General features: G+C 40.9%; 1 protein-coding gene and 1 long non-coding RNA gene across 33 annotated transcripts in view; one reads left to right on the forward strand and one right to left on the reverse strand.

Annotated features, from left to right (window-relative positions):
* Positions 1 to 76: 76 nt before the first annotated feature.
* Positions 77 to 24,918, reverse strand: part of LOC139757284 (uncharacterized) — a 145,907-nt gene continuing 121,065 nt past the window's right edge. For 29 of the 32 annotated variants that reach the window (XR_011714568.1, XR_011714582.1, XR_011714577.1 and 26 more), the window contains 3 exons: positions 14,134 to 14,484; positions 9,895 to 10,030; positions 77 to 135 (listed from right to left, as the gene is read on the reverse strand). Coding sequence is in view for 3 of the 32 variants with exons in the window: in XM_071677641.1 (XP_071533742.1) it covers positions 14,394 to 14,484 (91 nt within the window). In the remaining 29 variants the exon portion in view is untranslated. The remainder of the gene's footprint in view (positions 136 to 9,894; positions 10,031 to 14,133; positions 14,485 to 24,918) is intronic. The other 3 variants (XR_011714566.1, XM_071677642.1, XM_071677643.1) reach the window with 3 other exon arrangements.
* Positions 9,911 to 14,287, forward strand: LOC139757287 (uncharacterized). Its single transcript, XR_011714585.1, has 3 exons — positions 9,911 to 10,049; positions 13,126 to 13,278; positions 14,153 to 14,287. It is a non-coding gene; the product is annotated as an uncharacterized lncRNA (long non-coding RNA).

The following is a 24,918-nucleotide window of genomic DNA, read 5'->3' on the forward strand; positions in this document are numbered from 1 at the left end:
AGGTACATGTACCTATATATATAACCCACCCCAAAGTCATTATTGTTATACTATTAGATGGGCACTCAAACACCAGTTAGTCATCATTATTTATTTCAATCAGGGTTTCTCCTTCCCACAGGCACCATCACAAATCTGAAAAGAAGAAAAAAATCAAAACTGATGTAAAATGTAAAATTTAAACGTGTGTATGTATATATGTATATATATATATATATATATATATATATATATATATGTTGGAAAGGATCACAATTTTGCGTGTGATCAAGATATTCCTATGAGTCTACGGGGATAATGAAACACGATAAGTTCCCAGGTGCACTTTCGTGTAATAATCTCATCATCAGGGGAGACACGAGAGAAAAATAACAGTTGATATACATCGAAGAGACGAAGCTAAGACGCCATTTGGTAAATGTTTACTCGCATTTGTGCGAGTGGGAGGAAAGTGAGTGGATCCCGGTGAATGTTGGTTTGCAGTGGGGGGTGTCATATCTCCATGGCTGTTTAATTTGTTTATGGATGGGGTTGTTAGGGAGGTGAGGTGAATGCAAGAGTTTTGCAGAGAGGGACAAGTATGCAGTCTGTTGTGGATAAGAGGGCTTGGGAAGTGAGTCAGTTGATGTTCACTGATGATACAGCACTGGTGGCTGCTTCAGTTGAGAAACTGTTGAAGTTGGTGACTGAGTTTGTTAAAGTGTGTGAAAGAAGAAAGCTGAGAGTAAATGTGAATAAGAGCAAGGTTATTAGGTACAGTAGGGTTGAGGGACAAGTCAGTTGGGAGGTAAGTGTGAAGGGAGAAAATCTGGAGGAAGTGAAGTGTTTTAGATATCTGGGAGTGGATTTGGCAGTGGATGGAACCATGGAAGCGGAAGTGGGTCACAGGGTGGGGGAGGGGGCAAAGGTTCTGGGAGCATTGAAGAATGTGTGAAAGGCGAGAAGGTTATCTGGGAGAGCAACAATGGGTATGTTTAAAGGAATAGTGGTTCCAACAATGTTATATGGTTGTGAGGCATGGGTGATAGATAGGATTGTGCAGAGGAGGGTGGATGTGTTGTAAATGAGATGTTTGAGGACAAGATGTGGTGTGAGGTGGTTTGATTGAGTAAGTAATGAAAAGGTAAGAGAGATATGTGGTAATAAAAAGAGTGTGGTTGAGAGAGCAGAGGAGGGTGTATTGAAATGGTTTGGTCACATGGAGAGAATGAGTGAGGAAAGATTGACAAAAAGGATATATGTGTCAGGGGGAGGGAACGAGAAGTGGGAGACCAAATTGGAGATAGAAGGATGGAGTGAATAAGATTTTGAGCGATTGGGGCTTAAACATACAGGAGGGTGAAAGGCATGCAAGGAATAGAGTGAATTGGAACGATATGGTATACCGGGGTCCACGTGCTGTCAATGGATTGAACCAGGGCATGTGAATCGTCTAGTAAACCATGGAAAGTTTTGTGGGTCCTGGATGTGGAAAGGGAGCTGTGGTTTCAGTGCATTACACATGACAGCTAGAGACTGTGTGTGAACGAATGTGGCCTTTGTTGTCCATTCCTGGCACTACTTTGCATGCATGTAGGGGGAGGAGGGTGTCATTTCATGTGTAGCAGGGTGGCAGCAAAAATGGATGAAGGCAGCATGTATGAATATGTACATACATATATATATAAATATATATATATATATATATATATATATATATATATATATATATATATATATATATATATTATTATTATTATTATAATTATACTTTGTCGCTGTCTCCCGCGTTTGCGAGGTAGCGCAAGGAAACAGACGAAAGAAATGGCCCAACCCCCCCCCATACACATGTATATACATACGTCCACACACGCAAATATACATACCTACACAGCTTTCCATGGTTTACCCCAGACGCTTCACATGCCTTGATTCAATCCACTGACAGCACGTCAACCCCGGTATACCACATCGCTCCAATTCACTCTATTCCTTGCCCTCCTTTCACCCTCCTGCATGTTCAGGCCCTGATCACACAAAATCTTTTTCACTCCATCTTTCCACCTCTGATTTGGTCTCCCACTTCTCCTCGTTCCCTCCACCTCCGACACATATATCCTCTTGGTCAATCTTTCCTCACTCATTCTCTCCATGTGCCCAAACCATTTCAAAACACCCTCTTCTGCTCTCTCAACCACGCTTTTTATTTCCACACATCTCTCTTACCCTTACGTTACTTACTCGATCAAACCACCTCACACCACACATTGTCCTCAAACATCTCATTTCCAGCACATCCATCCTCCTGCGCACAACTCTATCCATAGCCCACGCCTCGCAACCATACAACATTGTTGGAACCACTATTCCTTCAAACATACCCATTTTTGCTTTCCGAGATAATGTTCTCGACTTCCACACATTCTTCAAGGCTCCCAGGATTTTCGCCCCGTCCCCCACCCTATGATCCACTTCCTCTTCCATGGTTCCATATTTTTTTTTTTTTTTTTTTTTTTTTTTTTTTTTATACTTTGTCGCTGTCTCCCGCGTTTGCGAGGTAGCGCAAGGAAACAGACGAAAGAAATGGCCCAACCCCCCCCCCCATACACATGTACATACACACGTCCACACACGCAAATATACATACCTACACAGCTTTCCATGGTTTACCCCAGACGCTTCACATGCCTTGCTTCAATCCACTGACAGCACGTCAACCCCTGTATACCACATGACTCCAATTCACTCTATTTCTTGCCCTCCTTTCACCCTCCTGCATGTTCAGGCCCCGATCACACAAAATCTTTTTCACTCCATCTTTCCACCTCCAATTTGGTCTCCCTCTTCTCCTCGTTCCCTCCACCTCCGACACATATATCCTCTTGGTCAATCTCTCCTCACTCATTCTCTCCATGTGCCCAAACCATTTCAAAACACCCTCTTCTGCTCTCTCAACCACGCTCTTTTTATTTCCACACATCTCTCTTACCCTTACGTTACTTACTCGATCAAACCACCTCACACCACACATTGTCCTCAAACATCTCATTTCCAGCACATCCATCCTCCTGCGCACATCTCTATCCATAGCCCACGCCTCGCAACCATACAACATTGTTGGAACCACTATTCCCTCAAACATACCCATTTTTGCTTTCCGAGATAATGTTCTCGACTTCCACACATTTTTCAAGGCTCCCAAAATTTTCGCCCCCTCCCCCACCCTATGATCCACTTCCGCTTCCATGGTTCCATCCGCTGACAGATCCACTCCCAGATATCTAAAACACTTCACTTCCTCCAGTTTTTCTCCATTCAAACTCACCTCCCAATTGACTTGACCCTCACCCCTACTGTACCTAATAACCTTGCTCTTATTCACATTTACTCTCAACTTTCTTCTTCCACACACTTTACCAAACTCAGTCACCAGCTTCTGCAGTTTCTCACATGAATATGTATATATATATATATATATATGTATATATATATATATATATATATATATATATATATATATATATATATATATATATATATATATATATGTGTGTGTGTGTGTCTGTGTATGTATATGTATGTGTACGTTGAAATGTATAGGTATGTATATGTGCATGTGTGGGCATTTATGTATATACATGTATATGTGGGTGGGTTGGGCCATTCTTTCGTCTGTTTCCTTGCGCTGCCTCGCTAACATGGGAGACAGCATCAAAGTATAATAGTAAATAATAATATATATTAACATTATATTACTATTATATTATTTATATACATAAATGCCCACACATGCACATATACAAACCTATTCATTTCAACATATATATACATATAGAGACACAGACATATACATATACACACACATACATATTCATACTTGCTGTCTTCATCCATTCCCGTCACCACCCCACCACACATGACACAGCACCCCCCCTCCCCATGCACGCATGCGAGGTAGCGCTAGGAAAAGACAACAAAGGCCACATTCATTCGCACTCAGTTTCTAGCTGTCGTGTGTAATGCACCAGAAACACAGCTCCCTTTCCACATCCTGGCCTCTCAAAACTTTCCATGGTTTACCCCAGATGCTTCACATACCCTGGTTCAATCAACTGGCAGCATGTCAACCCCAGTATACCATATCGTTCCAATTTACTCTATTCCTTGCACGCCTTTCACCCTCCTGTATGTTCAGGCTCCAATCAATCAAAATCTCTTTCACTCTGTCCTTCCACCTCCAATTTGGTCTCCCACTTCTCATTCCCTCCACCTACGACACATAAACACTCTTTTGTCAATCTTTCCTCACTCATTCTCTCCATGTGACCAAACCATTTCAACACATCCTCTTTTGCTCTCTCAACCACACTCTTTTTATTTCCACACATCTCTCTTACCCTTTCATTACTTACTCAATCAAACTCCCTCACACCACATATTGTCCTCAAACATTTCATTTCCAACACATCCGCCACCCTCCACACAACCCTATCTATTGACCATGCCTCGCAACCATATAACATTGTTGGAACCACTATTCCTTCAAACATACCCATTTTTGCTCTTTGATATATTGCTCTCTCCTTCCACACGTTCTTCAATGCTCCCAGAACCTTTGCCCCACCCTGTGAGTCACTTATGCTTTCATGGTTCCATCTGCTGCTAAATGCTCTTCCAGATATCTAAAAAACTTCACTTCCTCCAGTTCTTCATTCAAACTTACCTCCCAGTTGACTTGTCCCTCAACCCTACTGAACCTAATAACATTGCTCTTACTCATACTTAATCTTGGCTTTCTTCTTTCACACACTTTACCAAACTCAGTCACCAACTTTTGCAGTTTCTCACTCGAATCAGCCACCAGTGCCATATCATCAGCGAACAACAACTGACTCACTTCCCAAGCCCTCTCATCCACAACAGACTGCATACTTGCCCCTCTCTCCAAAACTCGTGCATTCACCTTCCTGACCACCCCATCCATAAACAAAATAAAGAACGATGGAGACATCATGCACTCCTACCACAAACCAACATTCACTGGGAACCAATCACTTTCCTCTCTTCCTCCTCAGACACATGCCTTACATCCTTGATAAAAACTTTTCACTGCTTTTAACAACTTACCACCCACCCCATATATTCTTAATACCTTCCACACAGCATCTCTATATCAACTCTTATCACATGCCTTCTCCAGATCCATAAATGCTACATACAAATCCATCTGTATGTATGGTTCATAGTGAAGTGCCTGAGGATTGGCGGAATGCATGCATAGTGCCATTGTACAAAGGCAAGGGGATATAGGTGAGTGTTAAAATTACAAAGGTATAAGTTCGTTTAGTATTCCTGGGAAATTATATGGGAGGGTATTGATTGAGAGGGTGAAAGCATGTACAGAGCATCAGATTGCAGAAGAGTAGTGTGGTTTCAGAAGTGGTAGAGGATGTGTGGATCAGGTGTTTGCTTTGAAGAATGTATGTGAGAAATACCCATGTAATTAAAATGTTCTCTGTTTACACAAGTGTATTAATGTGACCTAAATAAATAAAGTTCCCAGATAAGAGCCATTACCTACCTCTTCAATGTAAATGATAATTCATGATCATCTATATTTAGTGATGTGAATTAGTGATACAAACATGTCCCACTCATGTAATTAAAATGTTTTCGGTATACACAAGTGTATTAATGTGACCTAAATAAATGAAGTTCCCTAAGAACCATTACCTCTTCTATGTGAGTGATAATTTATGATCATCTATATTTAGTGATGTGAATTAGTGATACAAACATGTCCCACTCATGTAATTAAAATGTTTTCTGTATACACAAGTGTATTAATGTGATCTAAATAAACATGGTTGCGAGGCATGGGCTATGGATAGAGTTGTGCGCAGGAGGGTGGATGTGCTGGAAATGAGATGTTTGAGGACAATGTGTGGTGTGAGGTGGTTTGATCGAGTAAGTAATAATAGGGTGAGAGATGTGTGGTAATAAAAAGAGTGTGGTTGAGAGAGCAGAATAGGGTGTTTTGAAATGGTTTGGTCACATGGAGAGAATGAGTGAGGAAAGATTGACAAAGAGGATATATGTGTCAGAGGTGGAGGGAATGAGAAGTGGGTGACCAAATTGGAGGTGGAAAGATGGAGTGAAAAAGATTTTGAGTGATCAGGGCCTGAACTTGCAGGAGGATGAAAGGCGTGCAAGGAATAGAGTGAATTGGAACGATGTGGTATACCGGGGTCAATGTGCTGTCAATGGATTGAACCAGGGCATGTGAAGCATCTGGGGTAAACCATGGAAAGTTCTGTGGGGCATGGATGTGGAAAGGGAGCTGTGGTTTCGGTGCATTATTACATGACAGCTAGAGACTGAGTGTGAATGAATAGGGCCTTTGTTGTCTTTTCCTAGCGCTACCTTGCACTTATGAGGGTGAGGAAGTTGTTATTTCATGTGTGGCGAGGTGGCGATGGGAATGAATAAAGGCAGACAGTATGAATTATGTACATGTGTATATACGTATATGTCTGAGTGTGTATATATATGTATACGTTGAGATGTATAGGTATGTATATTTGCGTGTGTGGACGTATATGTATATACATAAGTATGTGGGTGGGTTGGGCCATTCGTCTGTTTCCTTGCGCTACCTCGCTAATGCAGGAGACAGCGACAAAGCAAAATAAATAAAATAAAAATAAATAAAGTTCCCTGACAATAAAAATAAAATAAAGTTCCCTGATAAGAGCCATGGCCTACCTCTTCTATATAAATGATAATTCATGATCATCTATATTTAATGATGTGAATTAGTGATAAAAACATGTCTCATGTAATTAAAATGTTTTCTGTATACACAAGTGTATTAATGTGATCTACATAAATAAAGTTCCCAGATAAGAACCATTACCTACCTATGTAAATGATAATTCATGATCATCTATATTTAATTATGTGAATTAGTGATACAAACATGTCCCACTCATGTAATTAAAATGTTTTCTGTATACACAAGTGTATTAATGTGACCTAAATAAATAAAGTTCCCTGATAAGAACCATTACCTACCTCTTCTATGTAAATGATAATTCATAATTATCTATATTTAATGATGTGAATTAGTGATACATACATGTCCCACTCATGTAATTAAAATGTTTTCTGTATACACAAGTGTATTAATGTGATCTGAATAAATAAAGTTCCCTGATAAGAACCATTACGTCTTCTATGTAACTGATAATTCATGATCATCTATATTCAGTTATGTGAAAATATAAAAAAAATTAATGAAAATGAATTATCTATAAGATCTAAGATCCACATAAATAACTTAAAAAGAGCTATTAAATGTAACGATTTAAAATCCTGATAAAAAAGCAATATTATGTAATACATTTAATATGTCACAAAGTAGTTGATACTGACCCGTCATGGTACGGGTCGCCCCACTTATATATTGTACAACATATTTCACGACACAATTATCAATAAACTCAATTAATAGAGCTACTAATTATGTTTTTAATTACCTTAAACAATGAAGACAACCCCATCCACAAAAAACTGAGTTAATAGAAAATTGTTTTATTTAAAGACCTTACGATTCGTTTTCTTGTTGTGACGAAGAAAAAGTGACATAAGTAAATCATTTCCAAAGCCTCTATTTATCTATCTATCTATATAACTGACGCCTGCTCCCCAGAGGGTATGGCTACGGCAATAGTCTCCATAACTAGTAAACGTCAGTGCCACTTCTTACTTTTAGTGGCTCACCCTTGTTTCTGGTTATTTCTCTTAAGGAACTTTCTTAAAAGATATATATATATATATATATATATATATATATATATATATATATATATATATATATATATATATATATATATATTTCATACTATTCGCCATTTCCCGCGACAGCGAGGTAGCGTTAAGAACAGAGGATTGGGCCTTTGAGGGAATACCCTCACCTGGCCCCCTTCTCTGTTCCTTCTTTTGGAAAATTAAAATAAATAAATAAATAAATAAATATATATATATATATATATATATATATATATATATATATATATATATATATATATATATATATATTCATTACGTGAGACAAAACTGAACAAGTTTGGATTGTGTAGTCAATGAGTTTTGTCTATGTTTCGAAGCCTCTCGAGACAGTTGAATCGGAACAGCTTCGATCAGGCGAGTCCCATATTTTCCACGGCTGTACAACACAATGAAAGGAAATTATGTCTTAAAAATAACCATAAAGCTTCAGAATTGTAAAGTTGAGATACCTTCCTCCTCAAAATGAAATTTCAGTTATAAAATTCCAAGTTCTGTACGTCATTTCATACTTTATGAGACATGTTCGAACTTTGCTGGTTCACGTTTGTAAGAAGAGAAACTATGAAACACTGGCATCTATGTTTTGAATATGGTACCATATTATACTTAATTATGCCATCTATGTTTTGGATATGGTACTATCCATACACTTAATTAACTCGTCAACTTGATATTATTTACAGTTTTAAAACCATCAAACACATTGTAAACTATCTTAACTTCACGCTCTGCATCTAATTAGGTAGTCTTACACCATCAGGATGTTCGAAAACAAAATATTCATGTTTTTCCTCATAATTTTGAGTTCCCAGCTAGGAATTTTACGCAGTGGTGAGGCTATGCAAGAGTTTCCAGTAGCGGTATAATTTATGCGATCCAATATGGCCATTTGCTGGTAGGAGCTGCTGACGGGAAGGTGCTACACGTAAGAGACCATCCATGAGCCCTTGTTTTAAGGTTAGTATATGCAAATTGTTTGTATAATTTGTTTACCAGCTGTAATTGTATGCAAAAGGGGGTAAGTGGGGAGTCATAAAGAGTAATTTTTACGGTAATTTGCTGACAGTATGGTCCTGCTGACCCATCAGGAAACCGGCACCCACACGCATATATATATATATATATATATATATATATATATACATATATATATATATATATATCAATGTTTGCATCTGATCCCGGCTATGCGTATTAAATTCATTTAAATGAAGTTTTACGATATTTGAGAGGCTCGTGTATGTATGAACAACGGTAGCGATCGTTTGTTGGTTCTGCTGCTAGCTAGTACGGAGCCCCAAGTTTATTTTTCATTTGCTATTCTCACTACATCCCATTTTCGAACATGGCTAAAGACGGTTTTTATCCTGATACGGAAAAAGGAAGGCAATTTTGACGGCATAAGGCAAAATAAGGCCCACCCGCCATCTTTCTGACAACGGCAAAAATGTCCTTATTTGCGTTATTTCTAATACAAAATATCATACTAAATCCTCTCCTATCTTCACTTTGAAGTCGAAAATTACATAATTTTCAGAATTACAGCAAAATCCAACGATAGAGGTGATTAGAGAATAAAGCGAGAGGCAGAGACATGGAGCATTAATTGTGCTTATAAACGGCAACAGCGATAATGAAGAACAAGTCATTAGTTAAGGTTTATGCGTTTAACTGCCTTGTCATTAAAAAAAACAACAGAGCCTACGAAAACTTGCGCAAACTTCCCAAACGATTAAGTCAGTTTTTCTGTGTTCTTGTCAACATACACTAAAAAGGTGGTGTGACCTGCGTTACATAGGAAGTTCTGAATCGTGCAAAGAGAAAAATCAAAAGCCAAAACAGTAATTCTATCCCTTTTATGCAATAAATAATGGATTATGATCAAGGTAAATTTCGCGTTAAATATACTCGTACACACAAAAACCAAAAGATGCCAGCATCTTGGATAGCATGAACAAGAGCCGGCCACACCCCAAGCGGGTTTGACCGTCACACCACTAACATGTATGTCTGACATAATTACATGTAAGACATCACTTAACCTGGTGGTCATGAACGATTTACCTGTTTCCCGCAGACTGCAGTCCTTCCACCGGCTTCAGGCCACGACTTGTACGGTGGACCACTGGGCTCAGGCTTGTACAGAAGGATCACGTCTTGAGAGATCAACATCCACCTCCAAAGTGATCATATAGTAAACCTGCAGTCATATAGATAATGTAAGTATAACAAATACCATCCGACTCCATGTACATAATATTTGATCTCCTTTAGCTTGAATCGGATCCCATTTGATCCTATAAGCTGATACGTCTTTTGATGGGTGTCGTAGAATGCACCATGTATTTTGTAAAATGAGTCCTATTTATCACTGGATTTTATGTATTAAATACGTTAAAATGTGTTATTAATAATAAATTATTTTCAACAAATCGATACATAGTTATATACAGCCAACACTAAGTGGGGCATTTGACCATGTGCCGATTGTAATTTCAACTAAAAAATAATGAACCTTATTGTGTGAATCGGGCCTTACTCTTTGCTTCCTTCTTTTACGTATTCTTCCAAACTCGGTCACAAACATGTGCAGTGTCTGGCTCAAATCTGCTATCAATGCTGTACCATCAACAAACAATAACTGACTAATTACACATGCCCTCTCATCCCCTACAGACTGCATATTGGCCCCCCTCTCTTACATATTCTTTCACCAACTCGTACATAAACAAATTAAACAGCCATGGTAATATCACATCCCCCTGTGTAATCCACTAATTCCTGCTGAGCATTTTTCTTAATCATTGATATACACTTCAGTATATCCCTCTTTTTAAACCAGGTATTCCAAATTGCCGGTCCTTTTTCAGCACACAACAGCACAAGCTGTTAACCATTTCCACTGATATATTTTGATAAAATGTTTCCAGCAATTTGTCGTAGTGAAGTGGATAATTACAACAGAGGTGGCCTTCCACCTGAGCAGCTTCTTGTATCTAGGGACACCAGAGCAGCCTCCTGGACCTCACCTAGTCTTACCTCATGTTGTATCACATTAATTGATAACCCTGCTATGCACCAACTCTGTATCTACTTTTACAGTCAAATTTCATGCAGTAACAAAAATTTAAATCTTAAAATCATTACCGTAAAATTAAATCTAATTTCATAATTATTAATTTTACAATTATTATTTTGTGAAATTAAATGCAATTTTACAATTATTGGTTGTAGAATTAAATGCAATTTTACAATTGGTCGTAAAATTCAATTCAATTTTACAATTATTAGTTTGTAAAATTTAATTTTATCCCTGGGGATAGGGGATTAAGAATACTTCCCACGTATTCCCTGCGTGTCGTAGAAGGCGACTAAAAGGGGAGGGAGCAGGGGGCTGGAAATCCTCCCCTCTCGTTTTTTTTTTTAATTTTCCAAAAGAAGGAACAGAGGGGGCCAGCTGAGAATATTCCAAAAAAGGCCCAGTCCTCTGTTCTTAACACTACCTCGCTAACGCGGGAAATGGCGAATAGTTTAAAAGAAAAGAAAAAATTTAATTCAATTTTTCAATTATTATTGTTTGTAGTATTACATTTTTTTCACTGAATGAAATTTACTAAAATTAGTGTTGGTGTATACCAGGGTTGTCAGGCACTTAATCAGTCTTATGACCAATATCATCTTGCTCTGTATATTCTTAAAAAATTGGTCACTTACATTCTTGTGGTTGTCAATAAAGAAGCTGCTTCTTAAAAAAATGCTACGATACACTGTAATAAACATAAATTCTGTTACATTCCTTCTCCTTTCACAGAATTACTATTGTGCTGTATATTCATACATCAATTTAGAAAAATATTTTTATCACAAAAATACAATAGCACTATAATATAAAGATATCATTTATGGTACAAATATATGTGTATTCTTATGTGGTGTGTGAAGTGAAAGGGTCACGGAGAATAGTTTGGTTAAGAGAGAAGAGGTGGTGAAGGACTTGCGAAAGATGAAAACCAGTAAGGCGGCAGGTTTGGATGGTACTGCAGTGGAATTTATTAGGAAATGGGGTGACTGTGTTGTTGATCGGTTGGTAAGGATATCCAAAGTATGTATGGATCATGAGGTACCTGAGGATTGGCAGAAGGCATGTATATTGCCATTGTACAAAGGCAAAGGGGATAAAGGTGAGCGTTCAAACTAAAAAAAATTGTATGGTAGGGTAATGATTGAGAAGGTGAAGAAGACATGTACAGAGCATCAAACTGGGAATGAGCTATAAGGTTTCAGAAGTGACAGAGAATGTGTGGATCAAGTGTTTACTTTGAAGAACAAGTGTGAGAAATACTTAGAAAAACTGATGGATTTGTATGTAGCATTTATGGATCTAGAGAAAGCATATGGTTAGGGTTGATATAAATGCTTTGTGGAAGGTCTTAAGAGTATATGGTGTGGGAGGTAAGCTGCTAGAAGTGGTGAGAAATTTTTATCAAGGGTGTAAAGTATATGTACGAGTAGGAGGAGAATAAAATCATTGCTTCCCAGTGAAGGTCAGTCTGCACCAGGGGTTAGTGATGTCCCCATGGTTGTTTAATTTGTTTATGGATGGGGTGGTTAGGGAGGTTATTGCAAGAGTTTTGGAGAGGGGCAAGTATGCAGTCTGTTGGGGATGAAAGGGCCTGAGAAGTGAGTCAGTTGTTTGCCAATGATACAGAACTGGTGGCTGATTCGAGTAAGAAACTGCAGAAGTTGGCGAGTGAGTCTGGAAAAGTGTGTGAAAGGAGAAAGTTGAGTAAACGTGCATAAGAGCAAGGTTATTAGAATCAGCACGGTTGATTCTCCATAAACAGGTCACTTATATTCTTTTGGATGAGATCAAAACAGCTGACTGATTATAGAAAACATGATAACAGACTGTAATAAACACAATATTATTGTTATACATCCTAAGGTAGCATACAGGATTGGAGTTGGTGATATGAATATTCAAACAGGATCGCTTCTGTTGTAAATTCTAAGGAACATATAGAATAGGAGTTGGTCGTTTCAATATGAAAATAGGATCATTTTAATGTTAGTCTTATTAGTATTGTAAATCCTAAGGTAACATATAGGATAGGAGTTGGTCATTTTAATATATAAAAAGGATAATTTCTATGATAGCCTTATTAGTATTGTAAATCCTAAGGTAACATATAGGGTGCATTTTCATATAAAGTAGTTGTAATTATTTGTCAAGTTTTATCCACTAACTTCATAAATTTTAAAATATATTCAAAATGGAAAAAATATTTGTTGCAGGCAATCATTGCTGACAAACTATTAGGCCTACAGGATGGCAATGAAGATGAGAAGGAAAACGTTCAAGAAGAATGTCTTGGAGTACTGCAAGTTACACAGATATGATACTGCAAGGAATGTTGGCCATGATTTCCCCAAGGACTCAAAAAAATGGTGAGTATGTTGGGTGCTCCTCTGGTCACACTCTTGGCATTAGTGTATATTTTGCCATTCCTCATATGTGGATATGAATTTTCTGTCCCCCTCCACTCCTTTCCTCCATCCTTTCTTGACCTTTCTCCTGGACCACCAGCCTCTGGGAACCCTGACTCTCTAGAAAATTTGGTTAGCAAGATGAAGAATAGCAGTGAAATTGCAGTGGAGTGGGTCTGGAAAGGCATGGTATAATGATCAAGTGCCTGATGACTTGACTAGAGCAATATAGTATAATATCCTCTGTGTAAGGAAAAGGGGATGGAGATTGAATGTAAGAATTATAGGGGAATGTCTAACAGGTTAGAAGCTAAGTAATCACATGAATTCCAGATGCAGTACTGTTTAAAGTGTACTTGCCTCAGTGGTATTTGTACTCTAAATTGTAATGATACAGGAAAGATCAGCCTTGCCATGTTTCAGAGGATAAGGATATTTTATGACATTAGAGTCTTCTTTTTGGGTAGCTGGGTGACAATTCTACCTTAGGGAATTGGGTGTCCCTGCCCTTTGCCAGCCTGCAGGATTAGTAGCAGGAATGCTAGCTCTGTAAATTCAAAGCCTTCAAAGGATGTATAGCTGAAAGTACTTGATCCCCCCTTTGTTTAATGAGAATGGAGCAAATGATGATAGACATTACACTTTAGTATTTAAGGGCCATCAGTGAGAACTAGATACCATCATAAAACTATGAGCTCCAAGTCCATACATTGAACTGATCAGTTAATATTCAATGCCAGACAGAGGTCCTTGTAGCAGTCTTAAACATAATTTTGTATATATATAAATCATATATTCTAAAATGATTATACTAACTGCATTTGGTGCTTGTCAGGTGGATGAGTACACCACTGTTGATAACCATCTCAGCTGCGTCGTGGACCCATGGTCAACTGGACCCTTGGGCAACCAGGGTCCCAACCTAGCCAACCAGACCCCCCTGGCCAACTGGACCCTTGGCCAACTGGACTTCCAACCAACTGGACACTGGACCCCTGGCCTAGAGGACCCCTGGCCTACTGGAATCTTGGCCAACTGGACCTCTGGCCAAGCAAATATCTCGCTGCTGTTAATGGTTAAGCTGAAAGGGAAGATGATAAGTACTCTCTCTCCCTCTCTCTCTCTCCCAGTGGCTGCTGCTCCTGCAGAGTGGTGGCAGTGTTCATACTGAAAACAAAGATTATTATTACCCTTTACCCCTACCATAGCCACCAGCTACTTCACCCCCCAATGATCTAAACCTGTTGCTGCTGTTGCAACTGTTGTTGCAGCAGTGGGGGTAGAGCAAGGGTGTTATTACCCTCCTTCCTGCACCTCCCCCTCTCCCCTACCCCCATCCCTCTTCCCCTGCCCTCCTACCACCCTCCCCCCCCAAAGTCCTCTCCCACTCACCCCACCCCCCCTTTCCTTTCCCTTGGTCCCTCCCACCCACCCACCACCTCCCCCTTCCCACCCAGCCCCCATCTCCTTCCACCCTCCTCCTGCCTCCACCCCACCCACACCAACCCCCTTTCTCTACCCCTGCTGCAGCTAATGCTGCTGCTGCTCGATCTGTAAACATACATAAAATCAGTATCCCCTTCACCCACCCTCTTGCTCCATTCTTATCCCAAACCCTCCACCTCCTCCTCTTTTTGCTGCTGTTGCAGTTCAATCTGTTAATGCAAAGAAGTAAGTAAATTAGTATCTTCTCCCACCCACTTGCTCTGCTCTTGTCTCCACTCATGCCCATCCAGCTGCTGCTACTATTGTTGAGAGATTTCTGGTGGGGATGAATACGGCAAAGTATTCATCATGATACCAGGGGTGTAACCATAAGGAGCACCCCTGACTCCTCCTTTATGAAGTCCAGGTGAGATGGACATTTAAGTTCCTAGGAGAATACCTGAACCTTCTTCCTCAGAGTGGTTGCCATCATCAACACTGCTCTCCTGAAGGCCTCCTGCTCAACTGGACCCGTCGCCAACTGGACCCCTCGCCTACAGGACCCCTCGCCTACAGGACCCCTCACCTACAGGACCCCATGCCTACAGGACCCCTGGACAACTGGACTCTTGGCCAACTGGATATGTCTTTCTTTTCTTTTTCTTTCATACTATTTGCCATTTCCAGCATTAGCAAGGTAGCGTTAAGAACAGAGGACTGGGCCTTTGAGGGAATATCCTCACCTGGCCCCCTTCTCTGTTCCTTCTTTTGGAAAATTAAAAAAAAATGAGAGGGGAGGATTTCCAGCCCCCCCGTTCCCTTCCCTTTTAGTCGCCTTCTACGACACGCAGGGAATACGTGGGAAGTATTCTTTCTCCCCTATCCCCAGGGATATCTATATATATAGTGAGAGGACAAGAGCAAGGGAAGGAGTAGCACTACTCCTGAAACAAGAGTGGTGGGAGTATGTGATAGAGTGTAAGAAAGTAAACTCTAGATTGTTATGGGTAAAACTAAAAGTTGATGGAGAGAGATGGGTGATCATGAGAGGCAAGTGTTTTGGGAGCAGCTGAATGAATGTGTTAGTGGTTTTGATGCCCGAGACCAAATTATAGTGATGGGTGATTTGAATGCAAAGGTGAGTAATGTGGCACTGGAGGGAATAATTGGTATACATGGGGTGTTCAGTGTTGTAAATGGAAATGGTGAAGAGCTTGTAGATTTATGTGCTGAAAAAGGACTGGTGATTGGGAATACCTGGTTTAAAAAGCGAGATATACATAAGTATACGTATATAAGTAAGAGAGATGGCCAGAGAGCGTTATTGGATTACGTGTTAATTGACAGGCGTACGAAAGAGAGACTTTTGGATGTTAATGTGCTGAGAGGTGCAACTGGAGGGATGTCTGATCATTATCTTGTGGCGGCAAAGGTGAAGATTTGTAGAGGTTTTCAGAAAAGAAGAGAGAATGTTGGGGTGAAGAGAGTGGTGAGAGTAAGTGAGCTTGGGAAGGAGACTTGTGTGAGGAAGTACCAGGAGAGACTGAATACAGAATGGAAAAAGGTGAGAACAAGGGACGTAAGGGGAGGGGGGGAGGAATGGGATGTATTTAGGGAAGCAGTGATGGCTTCCGCAAAAGATGCTTGTGGCATGAGAAGGGTGGGAGGTGGGCAGATTAGAAAGGGTAGTGAGTGGTGGGATGAAGAAGTAAGATTATTAGTGAAAGAGAAGAGAGAGGCATTTGGACAATTTGTGAAGGGAAATAATGCAAATGAGTGGGAGATGTATAAAAGAAAGAGGCAGGAGGTCAAGAGAAAGGTGCAACAGGTGAAAACAATGGCAAATGAGAGTTGGGGTGAGAGAGTATCATTAAATTTTGGGGAAAATAAAAAGATGTTTTGGAAGGAGGTAAATAAAGTGCGTAAGACAAGGGAACAAATGGGAACTTCAGTGAAGGGGGCTAATGGGGAGGTGAAAACAAGTAGTGGTGATGTGAGGAGATGGAGTGAGTATTTTGAAGGTTTGTTGAATGTGTTTGATGATAGAGTGGCAGATATACGGTGTTTTGGTCGAGGTGGTGTGCAAAGTGAGAGGGTTAGGGAGAATGATTTGGTAAACAGAGAAGAGGTAGTAAAAGCTTTGCGGAAGATGAAAACCGGCAAGGCAGCGGGTTTGGATGGTACTGCAGTGGAATTTATTATAAACGAGGGTGACTGTATTGTTGACTGGTTGGTAAGGTTATCAAATGTATGTATGATTCATGGTGAGGTGCCTGAGGATTGGCGGAATGCTTGCATAGTGCCATTGTACAAAGGCAAAGGGGATAAGAGTGAGTGCTCAAATTACAGAGGTATAAGTTTGTTGAGTATTCCTGGTAAATTATTTGGGAGGGTATTGAGTGAGAGGGTGAAGGCATGTACAGAGCATCAGATTGGGGAAGAGCAGTGTGGTTTCAGAAGAGGTAGAGGATGTGTGGATCAGGTGTTTGCTTTGAAGAATGTATGTGAAAAATACTTAGAAAAGCAAATGGATTTGTATGTAGCATTTATGGATCTGAAGAAGGCATATGATAAACTTGAAAGAGATGCTCTGTGGAAGGTATTAAGGATATATGGTGTGGGAGGCAAGTTGTTAGAAGCAGTGAAAAGTTTTTATTGAGGGTGTAAGGCATGTGTACGTGTGGGAAGAGAGGAAAGTGATTGGTTCTCAGTGAATGTAGGTTTGTGGCAGGGGTGTGTGATGTCTCCATGGTTGTTTAATTTGTTTATGGATGGAGTTGTTAGGGAGGTGAATGCAAGAGTTTTGGAAAGGGGCAAGTATGCAGTCTCTTGTGGATGAGAGAGCTTGGGAAGTGAGTCACTTGTTGTTAGCTGATGATACAGCACTGGTGGCTGATTCATGTGAGAAACTGCAGAAGCTGGTGAATGAGTTTGGTAAAGTTTGTGAAAGAAGAAAGTTGAGAGTAAATGTGAATAAGAGTAAGGTTATTAGGTACAGTAGGGTTGAGAGTCAAGTCAATTAGGAGGTAAGTTTGAATGGAGAAAAACTGGAGGAAGTGAAGTGTTTTAGATATCTGGGAGTGGATTTGGCAGCAGATGGAACCATGGAAGCAGAAGTGAATCATAGGGTAGGGGAGGGGGCGAAAATTCTGGGAGCCTTGAAGAATGTATGGAAGTCGAGAACATTATCTTGGAAAGCAAAAATGGGTATGTTTGAAGGAATAGTGGTTCCAACAATGTTGTATGGTTGCGATGCGTGGGCTATGGATAGAGTTGTGCGCAGGAGGGTGGATGTGCTGGAAATGAGATGTTTGAGGACAATGTGTGGTGTGAGGTGGTTTGATCGAGTGAGTAACATAAGGGTAAGAGAGATGTGTGGAAATAAAAAGAGCATGGTTGAGAGAGCAGAAGAGGGTGTTTTGAAGTGGTTTGGGCACATGGAGAGGATGAGTGAGGAAAGATTGACCAAGAGGATATATGTGTCGGAGGTGGAGGGAACAAGGAGAAGAGGGAGACCAAATTGGAGGTGGAAAGATGGAGTGAAAAAGATTTTGTGTGATCGGGACCTGAACATGCAGGAGGGTGAAAGGAGGGCAAGGAATAGAGTGAATTGGAGCGATGTGGTATACCGGGGTTGACGTGCTGTCAGTGGATTGAAGCAGGGCATGTGAAGCGTCTGGGGTAAACCATGGAAAGCTGGGTAGGTATGTATATTTGCGTGTGTGGACGTATGTATATACATGTGTATGGGGGGGGGGGGTTGGGCCATTTCTTTCGTCTGTTTCCTTGCGCTACCTCACAAACGCGGGAGACAGCGACAAAGTATAATAAAAATAAAATAAAATATATTATATATGCAAAGGTGAGTAATGTGGCAGTTGAGGGAATAATTGGTATACATGGGGTGTTCAGTGTTGTAAATGGAAATGGTGAGGAGCTTGTAGATTTATGTGCTGAAAAAGGACTGATGATTGGGAATACCTGGTTTAAAAAGCGAGATATACATAAGTATACTTATGTAAGTAGGAGAGATGGCCAGAGAGCGTTATTGGATTACGTGTTAATTGACAGGCGTGCGAAAGAGACTTTTGGATGTTAATGTGCTGAGAGGTGCAACTGGAGGGACGTCTGATCATTATCTTGTGGAGGCTAAGGTGAAGATTTGTTTGGGTTTTCAGAAAAGAAGAGTGAATGTTGGGGTGAAGAGGGTGGTGAGAGTAAGTGAGCTTGGGAAGGAGACCTGTGTGAGGAAGTACCAGGAGAGACTGAGTACAGAATGGAAAAAGGTGAGAACAATGGAAGTAAGGGGAGTGGGGGAGGAATGGGATGTATTTAGGGAATCAGTGATGGATTGCGCAAAAGATGCTTGTGGCATGAGAAGAGTGGGAGGTGGGTTGATTAGAAAGGGTAGTGAGTGGTGGGATGAAGAAGTAAGAGTATTAGTGAAAGAGAAGAGAGAGGCATTTGGACGATTTTTGCAGGGAAAAAATGCAATTGAGTGGGAGATGTATAAAAGAAAGAGACCGGAGGTCAAGAGAAAGGTGCAAGAGGTGAAAAAAAGGGCAAATGAGAGTTGGGGTGAGAGAGTATCATTAAATTTTAGGGAGAATAAAAAGATGTTCTGGAAGGAGGTAAATAAAGTGCATAAGACAAGGGAGCAAATGGGAACTTCAGTGAAGGGCGCAAATGGGGAGGTGATAACAAGTAGTGGTGATGTGAGAAGGAGATGGAGTGAGTATTTTGAAGGTTTGTTGAATGTGTTTGATGATAGAGTGGCAGATATAGGGTGTTTTGGTCGAGGTGGTGTGCAAAGTGAGAGGGTTGGGGAAAATGATTTGGTAAACAGAGAAGAGGTGGTGAAAGCTTTGTGGAAGATGAAAGCCGGCAAGGCAGCAGTTTTGGATGGTATTGCAGTGGAATTTATTAAAAAAGGGGGTGACTGTATTGTTGACTGGTTGGTAAGGTTATTTAATGTATGTATGACTCATGGTGAGGTGCCTGAGGATTGGCGGAATGCGTGCATAGTGCCATTGTACAAAGGCAAAGGGGATAAGAGTGAGTGCTCAAATTACAGAGGTATAAGTTTGTTGAGTATTCCTGGTAAATTATATGGGAGGGTATTGATTGAGAGGGTGAAGGCATGTACAGAGCATCAGATTGGGGAAGAGCAGTGTGGTTTCAGAAGTGGTAGAGGATGTGTGGATCAGGTGTTTGCTTTGAAGAATGTATGTGAGAAATACTTAGAAAAGCAAATGGATTTGTATGTAGCATTTATGGATCTGGAGAAGGCATATGATAGAGTTGATAGAGATGCCCTGTGGAAGGTATTAAGAATATATGGTGTGGGAGGAAAGTTGTTAGAAGCAGTGAAAAGTTTTTTTCGAGGATGTAAGGCATGTGTACGTGTAGGAAGAGAGGAGAGTGATTGGTTCTCGGTGAATGTAGGTTTGCGGCAGGGGTGTGTGATGTCTCCATGGTTGTTTAATTTGTTTATGGATGAGGTTGTTAGGTAGGTAAATGCAAGAGTTTTAGAAAGAGGGGCAAGTATGAAGTCTGTTGGGGATGAGAGAGCTTGGGAAGTGAGTCAGTTGTTGTTCGCTGATGATACAGCGCTGGTGGCTGATTCATGTGAGAAACTGCAGAAGCTGGTGGCTGAGTTTGGTAAAGTGTGTGGAAGAAGAAAGTTAAGAGTAAATGTGAATAAGAGCAAGGTTATTAGGTACAGTAGGGTTGAGGGTCAAGTCAATTGGGAGGTGAGTTTGAATGGAGAAAAACTGGAGGAAGTGAAGTGTTTTAGATATCTGGGAGTGGATCTGGCAGCGGATGGAACCATGGAAGCGGAAGTGGATCATAGGGTGGGGGAGGGGGCGAAAATTCTGGGGGCCTTGAAGAACGTGTGGAAGTCGAGAACATTATCTCGGAAAGCAAAAATGGGTATGTTTGAAGGAATAGTGGTTCCAACAATGTTGTATGGTTGCGAGGCGTGGGCTATGGATAGAGTTGTGCGCAGGAGGATGGATGTGCTGGAAATGAGATGTTTGAGGACAATGTGTGGTGTGAGGTGGTTTGATCGAGTGAGTAACGTAAGGGTAAGAGAGATGTGTGGAAATAAAAAGAGCGTGGTTGAGAGAGCAGAAGAGGGTGTTTTGAAGTGGTTTGGGCACATGGAGAGAATGAGTGAGGAAAGATTGACCAAGAGGATATATGTGTCGGAGGTGGAGGGAACGAGGAGAAGAGGGAGACCAAATTGGAGGTGGAAAGATGGAGTGAAAAAGATTTTGTGTGATCGGGGCCTGAACATGCAGGAGGGTGAAAGGAGGGCAAGGAATAGAGTGAACTGGAGCGAGGTGGTATACCGGGGTTGACGTGCTGTCAGTGGATTGAATCAAGGCATGTGAAGCGTCTGGGGTAAACCATGGAAAGCTGTGTAGGTATGTATATTTGCATGTGTGGACGTATGTATGTACATGTGTATGGGGGGGTTGGGCCATTTCTTTCGTCTGTTTCCTTGCGCTACCTCGCAAACGCGGGAGACAGCGACAAAGTATAATAAAAAAAAATAAATATAATATATAAAAGGGAAGTAAATGTTTATAGTTGTGTTACTGGAGTGATAGTTTTTCATACATGGTGTTTTGACAAGAAAATAGTGAAATTGGAGAAAAAATGTAGCTTAGACATTGAAGCTTATTGATACAGTGGTTGAATTGATGAGAACTACTATTGACGTTTGTGTAAATAAATTATACATTTCCTTTTTCCATAGCCAGAGGTTGAACCATTATGTGACACTCATTTTTTCATTCATTTCAAGCTAGAAGTTTCAGTTTTCTAAATTGTTTCTTACATTTTTCATATGTATATATATGTATGTGTGTGTGTGTGTATATGTGCGTGTGTATGTGTATGTGTGTGTATGTGTATATGTATATATATATGTATATTATCCCTGGGGATAGGGGTGAAAGAATACTTCCCACGTATTCCTCGCGTGTCGTAGAAAGCGACTAGAGGGGATGGGAGCGGGGGGCCAGAAATCCTCCCCTCCTTGTATTAACTTTCTAAAATGGGAAACAGAAGAAGGAGTCACGCGGGGAGTGCTCATCCTCCTCGAAGGCTCAGATTGGGGTGCCTAAATGTGTGTGGATGTAACCAAGATGTGAAAAAAGGAGAGATAGGTAGTATGTTTAAGGAAAGGAACCTGGATGTATTGGCTCTGAGTGAAACGAAGCTCAAGGGTAAAGGGGAAGAGTGGTTTGGGAATGTCTGGGGAGTAAAGTCAGGGGTTAGTGAGAGGACAAGAGCAAGGGAAGGAGTAGCAATACTCCTGAAACAGGAGTTGTGGGAGTATGTGATAGAATGTAAGAAAGTAAATTCTCGATTAATATGGGTAAAACTGAAAGTTGATGGAGAGGGGTGGGTGATTATTGGTGCATATGCACCTGGGCATGAGAAGAAAGATCATGAGAGGCAAGTGTTTTGGGAGCAGTTGAATGAGTGTGTTAGTGGTTTTGATGCACGAGACCGGGTTATAGTGATGGGTGATTTGAATGCAAAGGTGAGTAATGTGGCAGTTGAGGGAATAATTGGTATACATGGGGTGTTCAGTGTTGTAAATGGAAATGGTGAAGAGCTTGTAGATTTATGTGCTGAAAAAGGACTGATGATTGGGAATACCTGGTTTAAAAAGCGAGATATACATAAGTATACTTATGTAAGTAGGAGAGATGGCCAGAGAGCGTTATTGGATTACGTGTTAATTGACAGGCGTGCGAAAGAGAGACTTTTGGATGTTAATGTGCTGAGAGGTGCAACTGGAGGGATGTCTGATCATTATCTTGTGGAGGCAAAGGTGAAGATTTGTATGGGTTTTCAGAAAAGAAGAGTGAATGTTGGGGTGAAGAGGGTGGTGAGAGGAAGTGAGCTTGGGAAGGAGACCTGTGTGAGGAAGTACCAGGAGAGACTGAGTACAAAATGGAAAAAGGTGAGAACAATGGAAGTAAGGGGAGTGGGGGAGGAACGGGATGTATTTAGGGAATCAGTGATGGATTGCGCAAAAGATGCTTGTGGCATGAGAAGAGTGGGAGGTGGGTTGATTAGAAAGGGTAGTGAGTGGTGGGATGAAGAAGTAAGAGTATTAGTGAAAGAGAAGAGAGAGGCATTTGGACGATTTTTGCAGGGAAAAAATGCAATTGAGTGGGAGATGTACAAAAGAAAGAGACAGGAGGTCAAGAGAAAGGTGCAAGAGGTGAAAAAAAGGGCAAATGAGAGTTGGGGTGAGAGAGTATCATTAAATTTTAGGGAGAATAAAAAGATGTTCTGGAAGGAGGTAAATAAAGTGCGTAAGACAAGGGAGCAAATGGGAACTTCAGTGAAGGGCGCAAATGGGGAGGTGATAACAAGTAGTGGTGATGTGAGAAGGAGATGGAGTGAGTATTTTGAAGGTTTGTTGAATGTGTTTGATGATAGAGTGGCAGATATAGGGTGTTTTGGTCGAGGTGGTGTGCAAAGTGAGAGGGTTAGGGAAAATGATTTGGTAAACAGAGAAGAGGTAGTGAAAGCTTTGCGGAAGATGAAAGCCGGCAAGGCAGCAGTTTTGGATGGTATTGCAGTGGAATTTATTAAAAAAGGGGGTGACTGTATTGTTGACTGGTTGGTAAGGTTATTTAATGTATGTATGACTCGTGGTGAGGTGCCTGAGGATTGGCGGAATGCGTGCATAGTGCCATTATACAAAGGCAAAGGGGATAAGAGTGAGTGTTCAAATTACAGAGGTATAAGTTTGTTGAGTATTCCTGGTAAATTATATGGGAGGGTATTGATTGAGAGGGTGAAGGCATGTACAGAGCATCAGATTGGGGAAGAGCAGTGTGGTTTCAGAAGTGGTAGAGGATGTGTGGATCAGGTGTTTGCTTTCAAGAATGTATGTGAGAAATACTTAGAAAAGCAAATGGATTTGTATGTAGCATTTATGGATCTGGAGAAGGCATATGATAGAGTTGATAGAGATGCTCTGTGGAAGGTATTAAGAATATATGGTGTGGGAGGCAAGTTGTTAGAAGCAGTGAAAAGTTTTTATCGAGGATGTAAGGCATGTGTACGTGTAGGAAGAGAGGAAAGTGATTGGTTCTCAGTGAATGTAGGTTTGCGGCAGGGGTGTGTGATGTCTCCATGGTTGTTTAATTTGTTTATGGATGGGGTTGTCAGGGAGGTAAATGCAAGAGTTTTGGAAAGAGGGGCAAGGATGAAGTCTGTTGGGGATGAGAGAGCTTGGGAAGTGAGTCAGTTGTTGTTCGCTGATGATACAGCGCTGGTGGCTGATTCATGTGAGAAACTGCAGAAGCTGGTGACTGAGTTTGGTAAAGTGTGTGAAAGAAGAAAGTTAAGAGTAAATGTGAATAAGAGCAAGGTTATTAGGTACAGTAGGGTTGAGGGTCAAGTCAATTGGGAGGTGAGTTTGAATGGAGAAAAACTGGAGGAAGTGAAGTGTTTTAGATATCTGGGAGTGGATCTGGCAGCAGATGGAAACATGGAAGTGGAAGTGGATCATAGGGTGGGGGAGGGGGCGAAAATTCTGGGGGCCTTGAAGAATGTGTGGAAGTCGAGAACATTATCTCGGAAAGCAAAAATGGGTATGTTTGAAGGAATAGTGGTTCCAACAATGTTGTATGGTTGCGAGGCGTGGACTATGGATAGAGTAGTGCGCAGGAGGATGGATGTGCTGGAAATGAGATGTTTGAGGACAATGTGTGGTGTGAGGTGGTTTGATCGAGTGAGTAACGTAAGGGTAAGAGAGATGTGTGGAAATAAAAAGAGCGTGGTTGAGAGAGCAGAAGAGGGTGTTTTGAAATGGTTTGGGCACATGGAGAGAATGAGTGAGGAAAGATTGACCAAGAGGATATATGTGTCGGAGGTGGAGGGAACGAGGAGAAGAGGGAGACCAAATTGGAGGTGGAAAGATGGAGTGAAAAGGATTTTGTGTGATCGGGGCCTGAACATGCAGGAGGGTGAAAGGAGGGCAAGGAATAGAGTGAATTGGAGCGATGTGGTATACAGGGGTTGACGTGCTGTCAGTGGATTGAATCAAGGCATGTGAAGCGTCCGGGGTAAACCATGGAAAGCTGTGTAGGTATGTATATTTGCGTGTGTAGACGTGTGTATGTACATGTGTATGGG

The sequence above is a fragment of the Panulirus ornatus genome, chromosome 25, assembly GCF_036320965.1.
Source record: "Panulirus ornatus isolate Po-2019 chromosome 25, ASM3632096v1, whole genome shotgun sequence".
Classification (NCBI taxonomy): Eukaryota; Metazoa; Arthropoda; class Malacostraca; order Decapoda; family Palinuridae; genus Panulirus; species Panulirus ornatus.